The 8798-nt window shown below is 36.2% G+C and overlaps 1 protein-coding gene across 1 annotated transcript; it reads left to right on the top strand.

Annotated features, from left to right (window-relative positions):
* Positions 1-2287: 2287 nt before the first annotated feature.
* LOC149188156 (putative LRR receptor-like serine/threonine-protein kinase At5g48740) lies at positions 2288-8580 on the top strand. The gene is made up of 14 exons (XM_089409882.1): positions 2288-2410; positions 2606-3140; positions 3419-3885; positions 4146-4260; positions 4815-4883; positions 4982-5053; positions 5149-5220; positions 5394-5626; positions 5726-5934; positions 6076-6202; positions 6309-6377; positions 6523-6712; positions 7811-7943; positions 8028-8580. The coding sequence occupies exons 1-14, from the start codon at positions 2314-2316 to the stop codon at positions 8376-8378; spliced, it is 2739 nt and encodes a 912-aa protein (XP_089266008.1). The 5' UTR covers positions 2288-2313; the 3' UTR covers positions 8379-8580.
* The last annotated feature ends 218 nt before the right edge of the window (positions 8581-8798 follow it).

The raw sequence follows: 8798 nt of genomic DNA, 5'->3' as shown, positions 1-8798 counted from the left end.
ATGCCCAGTGGCTGAGAATGCAATGAAATTTTTCACACAGCAGTGAAAAATGTAATATTTTTTTGTATGCAATGCAGCAGCAAATAAAAACCCAGGGATGACAGAGTCTATGGTTATGGGTATGGACAGCAGTGAATATGAAAAATGCAGCAGCAAGAAGTTATGGACAGCAGCATGATGGCAAGAAGGAGAAGAACACAGCAATGCAAATAAGAAAATGCAGCAGCATGAAGTTTTGTTGAAGAAATGAAAGGTAATGGACAGCAGCACATGTAAAAGAAATTTTTTCTTTACAGCAGTATATGTAACTGTAATGAATGTGTTGTTCATTGAATTGAAATGCAACATATGCAACAACAGTGAATGTAAGAAATATTTACACACAGCAGTGTAAATTTGTAAGTTGGGACAGTGTAATTGCTCCAGAAAAGACAGAGTATTTTGTCTTTGAAAAGTGCACAAGTAGTGCAAGTGTAGACACAGCAGTGTGGGGTAGACAGAATAAAGAAGATGGCACAACAGTGCAGCAGAGAATATGCAGCAGCATAAAATAACATTGTAATGAGTTTGCACACACAGCAGTGCAATGATTGTTTGTTTTGGAACTGCATTTGAAGCAGTCATTTGGTGAATCCCTCTGTTGAGAGGAAGATGCTCTTTAGCATTGTTTGGTAAATCCCTCTGTTAAGAAGAAGATGTTTTTTAGCATACACATGGTAAATCCCTGTATCAAGAGGATGATGCTTTTCAGCATAGTAACAGGTGAATCCCTCTGTCATGAGGAAGGTGCTCTTCAGCACATTGTAATGGTGAATCCCTCTGTCATGAGGAAGGTGCTCTTAAGCACAGTTTCAGGTTAATCCCTCTATTAAGAGGAAGACAACTTTGATTGTTTGTGAACTGCATCAGAAGCAGTTGGTGAATCCCTCTATGTGAGGATGATATTTTTGTAACAGCAGTGTTGAGGAATCCCTCTATGAGAGGAAGTGCTTGGGTATGTCTGAATGCCCAGCAGTTGAAATTAAAGGGGAGTGTTAAATTGTAATTTCAACAGCGCAGGACAGCGGTTTTGGAAAACCAGCCCGGTCTCCCCGCACCACCATTCGCAGAAGGCGGTATCCGTGAATGGGGACCCGACACAATCAGGACGCGCCACGCGTCCCATGTACGAGCGCTGAAACCGCCCTCTCCCCGGCCGCTAAAGGTCGTTCTGTTTGCGGGAGCTTGGCGTGCGAATTCCGTCGGATCGGTTTTGGAGGCTCGGATCGGCGCGAAGCTGCGCGGAGTTTAACGACCGGGCCCGACGAATGAGGTGGCGACACGTGGCACCGAAGTGACGTCAGCCGACCCCGCCCGCGTCAAATCAAAAATTGCGTGGAGTGAAAGATTTCTTGTTGACCGCCGAGAAGGGAATTCAATGGATTTTAATGCTTGACGTAGTTTTTGGTGGAGGCCTTTAATAAGGTTATGGGGCATACGTTTTTTTATATACATGTTTTTTTATAGATGTTTATATATACGTATGGTGGCTGCGCACGATGCATGTGCGTGTTTTTTTTTGTATGTATATTTTTTTGTGCCTACACACGGTGTCTGCGTGTGGAGTTCTTTTTGTAGTTTTGTGTTATGGTGCCTGCGCACGGTGATGTGCATGATTTTTATTTTGGTATGTATTAAACGCACAGCAGCGCGAGAAGAATTTGAAAACAGGGATGTATTGTATTGCTTGCTCATCGCAAAAGCAAGAGATAGCATGAGATTGGTTTTGTAATACCCACAGCAGTGGAAGACCAGAAATGAGGAGACGGAGTCTCTCCAGTAAATCCCTCTCTGCGTAGAGGATGAAAGTTGTAACAGTTTTTATTTTTAATCAATAGAAAATGTTTTATGTTGTTGTAATGGACTGTTGTGAGCTAATTTGTTTTTAATAGCTTCCCTGTGCAAAGCTCCTCGAAGAAATGGAACAAAGCATTGGCTCTGTGGTATTTATTTACATGATTGGTTTTGGTATTTCCCATCAAAAATACCCAACATTTTATATATTCACCACTATCGGTTGGAAAATTATTTATTCGGATTCAATTTGATTAATTATAGTAAAATATGAATGAATCCAGAAGGTTGAAAATTCGATATTGGTAGGGGGGACTTTTTGATACAGGTTCTAAAATGTCGGCGTATTTCACTTTCTTGTTCACGCGTTAAAGAGACAAGTCAATACACGTAGTCAACAACTCTCGAGTTATATAGGATTCCATGGCAACCCGATCTACAGCCAGAACTACTAAGCACTTTTTAAAAATTGGTAAAATCATGGCTAGAATTTGTTATGCCAGATGGTATTGTTCGATACAGTCTGCGATGGGCGTGCTCTTCAGTTTATTGGCTGTTACTACTGCTCAACAACCAGGTATATGGTGGAACATTCCAAGTTCAATAAAGGACTCTTAAATGCGCTATTACAGCTAATGTTGAGTGTTTCCTTTTTGTCTATTGTTGTAGAATCCTCATTTGATAAATCGTTCTATAGCAATCATCGATCTTCTGTTTTCAATATTTGCTTGATAAAAATTTGTTTTATCAATTATTTTCTGGCGGTGTCCAGGGTTTCTGAGTATCAGGTGCGGTGGGGAAACAAATTACACTGACCTAAACAATATCACATGGGTTACTGACGCCGGTTACATAGACGTCGGTGAGACAGCAGACATAGGGAGCGTCAATGCCCGAGGTTCTTCTTTGGATAGTCTACGCTTCTTTCCAAATCCTCTGAACAAGTCTTGCTATCAGTTGCCTGTGCTGCCCAACGTGCGTTACCTCTTAAGACTCTGGTTTGTCATTGGAAATTACACGGGATTCCAAAGTTCGCCGAGCTTCGCTTACTCTTTTGAGACAGTAGATATGTTGGCTATGGAAAACATAACAGTCCCAGATAATGGACTTTATGATGAAAGAATCTTGGTTACTGCAAGTAGAATGATGTATGTTTGCTTGATCAGAACCTCCGAGAGGGATGATCCCTTTATCACTGGTATCGAGTTGAGGCCCCTTCGAGATGACATGTATGCACACGCTAAACCAGGAACAATGCTCTTTTTACAACATAGAGTTGATGCTGGTGGAAGTTATTCGACCGTTAGGTGAACACTTTGAACTTTATATATTTATCTACAGAAATCTAAGAGTTATTATTAACGAGCGAGTGGTGTTGATATTCTTTGTAATCCGTTTCCGGCCTTTTACTTATAAATTTGTATGTTTGCACCGTAATCCAAAATATATCTGTACCAAGTATATATAGCACATGGTTAACAGAATTTTGATCTGTGATAGACAATTTTGACTCAGTAGCGTGCAGAAGTAGGGATAATTTTTGTCAATGATTTAGCTCAAGAATTTTGTATGTTAAATTATGTAGGTATCCTCAAGACAAATTCGACCGTATCTGGACTCCAGATTTAACTATAGATATTAAAGATTCTCAAGCTATATCGAAGATAAGTTCTGGAAAGCCCATTTCAATGAACAATGCCAAAGAGCTTCCTCCACTTCTTGTTATGCAAACGGCGTGGGCTGTGAACGAAGGCTTTCAATTCTCCATAGGATCATCGCAAGGGACCAAAGTATTACTGATGTATTTTGCAGAGCTCCAGACGCTGAAAATGTCTGAATCGAGATCTTTCTACATCTCGCTAGATGGGGATGCAATATCAGAAGCTATTACTCTCGTGCCAAATTATTCTGCCCTCGAACGGACATTCGTCTCCAATAAATCAGATAACTTTACAATTCAGAAGGCCGCTAACTCAACTCGTTTTCCTATAATCAACGCATATGAGTATTACGCGATAATTAATACGCATCTGGCAACATATTCACAAGATAGTAAGTGCCCTGTTAATCTTACGATACTCAAATTGCACATCATTCAATGGCTAACCGAGTAGTTCTCAAACTGCAGTTGAGGCTCTTGAGGCTATCAAAAGGAGTTTTGACATAAAAGATTGGGTATCCGATCCTTGCTATGTCATCCCTTGGAAAGGAATCGGCTGTGATAACAACTATAGTTCTGCCATAAGGATTTCGGAAATGTAAGTCTAATTCTTTAATTCGTTTACAGCTGATTTAACTGTTCGGATTTAGAGGCCAGATTATAATAACTGACGATAATAATATTATTGTTCCCAGGAATTTGTCGGGAAGGAATCTTACAGGATCAGTGCCTAATGATATTGTCCAGTTGACTGGATTAGTTAATGTGTAAGTCAGAGTTTGACCTGTCTTTCTGTGTAACCCTGAGTAGTTCTTCCAAGAAATTCCCCCAGGGAAAACATAGAATACCAATGGCGACTACAAAATGTGAATGTGTATTTTCAATTTTGAACTAGATTTTTTGGGAGGTTTTTTTAATTTAATTTCTCTAAAATTTGATAGGAATTTATTGAAATCTTAAATTTGATAGGTAACTCTTGTAAAATCTAAATGTCCTAAATTTTTTTCAAGGTGCTGAATTCATATATAAACGATAACCCTTTGGAGGTTTTTCAAGATACTGAATTCATATATAAATGTCTAGAGGTTTTTCAAGATACTGAATTCATATAAATGTTCAGAAATTTTTCAGGGTACTGAATCCATATATACAATAAAAAAACATTTTAAATAATACAAATCAAAATTTCACCTCAAATTGTAAAATATATTAACATTTTAAAATCTCCATGTCGCCACATAAAGTTTGTTGTTGCGGGTTAAGAAGGGAATTGTTCGTATTAGAAATGGTACTCATGATTCATTTATGTTAAAACGAGCAGGTCGCTTGACAACAATAATTTGATTGGATCGTTCCCAAATTTCTCGAAATTAACCATGTTGGAGAGATTGTAAGTATCGTTTCAACATAAATTTTTCATTTAGTACCTTTTCAGTATTTGTCTCATGTATTTTCACAAAACCAAAACTAACTTTTGTTACTATGCAGAGATCTACAAAACAACAACCTGAGCGGTAATGTTCCAGAATGGCTGTCGCAAATGAAAAACCTTAAAGAGTTGTACGTCTTCCTCTCTTCCCCTTTTTCGTTTCCCGTTCTAAATGGAATCAACTAATAAAACTGAGATGGCAATGCTTTTGAATTTATTGTCACAGGAATATAGAGAATAATAATTTCAGAGGTGTGATTCCTGCGCAACTTCTCCTCAATTGTTCGTTGAATTTCAAGTAATGCTATATTTTCTATCCGTTCTCAAATCCCATTTCAAGATTTTGAGGTTCAGATTTTCAGATTTCCTATAAGAGAAATACCACCTATAATAATAATCAATCGAGTTAAATTTCTAATTAGTCTTTCTGCATGATGTTCATGCAAAGTATCTTTCTTTGGTGTGTTGCAGATACTCTGGAAACCCCAACCTACGTATGGACAAGAGAAAATGTACTCCACAGAATTCAAACAACAATAAATTGAAGGTTGTCCTGGGAATAGTGCTAAGCGGAATTCTAATCATCGCTTTAGCGTTAACAGTGGGTTTTATTGTGTATCGCAAAAGAATCAGAAGAAAAGAAGAGAGGGTAACTACCAGAAGCAGTGGGGTGGAAATGGAGCCAAGACCTTTCTTGTACCAAGGTCTCGAAATAATATTTTAGTATGACACCTAAATGAAACCAGTTTAGAAATTCTCTCTTTTTACTGCTACTGACTTTACCTCCTATGAATGGATTGTAGACTACTCCATGATTACGGTGCCGAATCCAACAAAGTCCCGTGCCTTTACTCTAGATGAAATGGTAGCAGCTACACAGACGTTTAGTCGGGAGATTGGACGAGGGGGATTTGGATCGGTGTTCTTTGGTAAGTTGCCAGAAGGAAAGCATATAGCTGTCAAAGTTCTGTCATTGTTCTCCCACCAAGGAGTTCATGAGTTCTTGAATGAGGTAATTCTCATGTATAACCATGTAATTCAGTTCAATTTGGATCCAATTTTAAAATCTGTAACCACAATCAGTTTTGGTTGCACTCAAAAGTACTTTGTATAGATTGTTAAATTCATGCCAGTGGTTTGACTTGATGAACAGGTTGATCTTCTTTCTAAAGTCAATCACAGGAATCTGGTATCGTTGTTGGGTTACTGTAACGAAACTAGAGAAGTTATGCTTATCTACGACTACATGTCAGGAGGTTCACTGAGGGACCACCTTTATGGTAAACTATATATATTGCAGAGAAATATGTTTCTTACAATTGATATAATAGCCATTATAATAGCCAAGGTAACCAAGTCTTATATCGTTCTTGTATTTTCTTGTAGGACCTCTTGCAGAAAAATCCAATCTAAATTGGAAGACAAGACTGAAAATAGCTTTAGATGCAGCGCAAGGTAACTGCTCCTTTAAATTACTTTTTATGTACGGCCGTATTTTCATGATCTAAACGCTAGTTGTTTTAAGAATTGACCTTTATTTTCTTAGAGTTGACAAATTATGGATAACAAGATAGGATTAACATGTAATTTGTATGTGAAGGACTGGAATATCTACATGTTGGTTCCACTCCAAAAATAATTCACAGGGACATCAAAACCGCCAACATACTTTTAGACAGCAGGATGAATGGAAAGCTAGCCGATTTCGGTCTTTCAAGGGTGACAACTGATGGTGAGGCTACCCATGTCACCACTGCAGTGAAAGGAACGGCAGGCTACCTCGATCCTGAGTATATGACATACCTATAATTTGAGTTACAACTTTGCAATATAATTGATGTCAAATGAAACTGAATGTTTTCTATTACAGTGAGTTTATTTGATTGTTGTTATATTTATAGAAATAAAATGTATTTTAACTTAGGATTACCAATTTCATTGATTTATTTTTCTATAATGTTGATAGAAGTTAGTATAGATTTAATATAATATTTAATTTAAAACAAAATAAAAATATAATAATTAAATTAGGTTAAATAATAATAATTGAAATATAAGATAATTATATATATATATATATATATATATATATATAGATAGATAAAAAAGAGGAATTAAGGAAACTTAGATATTATAAGGAGATGATTAATCTCACAGGTGAGAGCCAGAATTATCTTTCTGTTTTGACTAGAAGAAAAAGATGAATATGGCTAAGATTTGAACTAATTCTCATGAACTCCGAAGTGAAAGGGGAGTGGTCTACTCCCAAGTCTCTTTGGGACTATAGAATTTGTGAGCTTTACTAAAGTGTGGAGCATGAAAAGAACCTTCTTTTAGGCTATCCAGCAGCTCTCATTTCCCTAACATTTGTCATACTTCTAATCTTCTTGGCTTCTTAAGCCAGATTCTAAAGAATTACAATTAGATTCTTCTTCTTCTTAAGGTCTAGACTCCATTGGTCTTAATGGACGTTAATCATCATCATCATCATTATATATATATATATATATATATATATATAAGGTGTATTGTTAAGTTATTTGGTGATATGTAGGTTGTTATGTTGTGATCTTGATGGCTTAGATGCTCTTGGGTCTAGTTTCTCAAACCAAAAATTAAGTTTAAAGATGCACATATGAATAAATAATCTATTTTTTTTAAATAGTTTAAAACTAAAATTATATATATATATATATAATTATAATTATAATTTTATTAAATATTATTAGAATCCCTAATTTATTTTTTTAAATAATTTAAGATTAAAAATCATGATTTTATTTTTTATTTAAAAAAATTAAAAATTAAAAAAATATTAAAACAGAATTAATTTTATCTTTTATTTATTTATACCATGCTTATTAACTTCCAAATGTATGTGGACTCAGGTATTACAGCACTCAAATGTTGACAGAGAAGAGTGATGTGTACAGTTTTGGAGTGGTTTTGTTAGAGATCATATGCGGCAGACCACCTATAGATCTAAAACTCCCTGTACATGAACTAAACATCGTCAGATGGGTAAGGAATCCTACCATCAATCTCCCAAAATATAAATATTTAGTGGTGCATGTTCCCCTAATGGCTAACTTGGGATAATTACAGGTGACACCGTATGTAATGGAGATGGATGAAAATGGTGGAAAAATAAGAGAAATCATAGACAAGAGGTTGGGCGAAAGTTACAGCATGGAATCGATGGCTGGAGTTATGAAAGTAGGTATGAGATGTGTTCAGCTTGAACCGTCTTGTAGGCCCAGCGTGAGTGAGGTAGTGGCAGAGCTTAAAGAGGCTATTAATCATGAGGATATTTCTGGTATTTCAATTTCAGAGGAGACTGGTATTGCAAGTGATGCTTCGTCGGCCGCCCCTGTCAGTTCATCGTTGGAATGGAGTGAACCCAAAGCAATGGAATGGAGCGATAACAGCTCTAACATTCCAAAAGTAGGAAGATAAGCTCGCACAGCTCCAACATTTCAGAAGTCAGCATGTTAGACTCGTGATGATGTCAGCATAATGGCATAGCTGACATCATGGCAATATATTGCGTGGCTTATGTGTTGTTAATATTTACATAATAGTTGGAAGGCACTGGTTGTTAGAATTAAACTTACCGTTTTGTATTATTCTTTATTTTCCGGAGTTATTAACCATTTTTATTTCCAAAGCTAGTAGAATATGTTGAGATTAAATTTGTATAAATATTTTGATTTTTTTTAATTTAATATATATAAAAGACTAACTTCTGTCATTTGTTTTTTAAATTTGTATTTCTTTATCAAAGTTGTTCTATCATTTTAGAATCTTAGAATTTAATGCTGAAAGGTTGGATTTTTTTTAGTTTTTAGTTTGTTTTTATTATAATAAATATTTACG

Source organism: Pinus tabuliformis, chromosome 3_1, assembly GCF_031772625.1.
Source record: "Pinus tabuliformis cultivar Carrire ecotype Pingquan chromosome 3_1, CPIR1, whole genome shotgun sequence".
In the NCBI taxonomy this organism is placed as follows: domain Eukaryota; kingdom Viridiplantae; phylum Streptophyta; class Pinopsida; order Pinales; family Pinaceae; genus Pinus; species Pinus tabuliformis.
The sequence above is the reverse complement of the archived record's forward strand: the minus strand, read 5'-3'. Positions and strand labels throughout refer to the sequence as shown.

Excerpts from the sequence above, each read along its gene's own strand:
- LOC149188156 (XM_089409882.1), top strand. The coding sequence starts at position 2,314 with ATGGCTAGAATTTGTTATGCCAGATGGTATTGTTCGATACAGTCTGCG. Across the intron at positions 4,261-4,814 it reads TTGACTGGATTAGTTAATGT|GTCGCTTGACAACAATAATT; the intron begins GTAAGTCAGAGT and ends TAAAACGAGCAG. Across the intron at positions 6,203-6,308 it reads ACTGAGGGACCACCTTTATG|GACCTCTTGCAGAAAAATCC; the intron begins GTAAACTATATA and ends ATTTTCTTGTAG.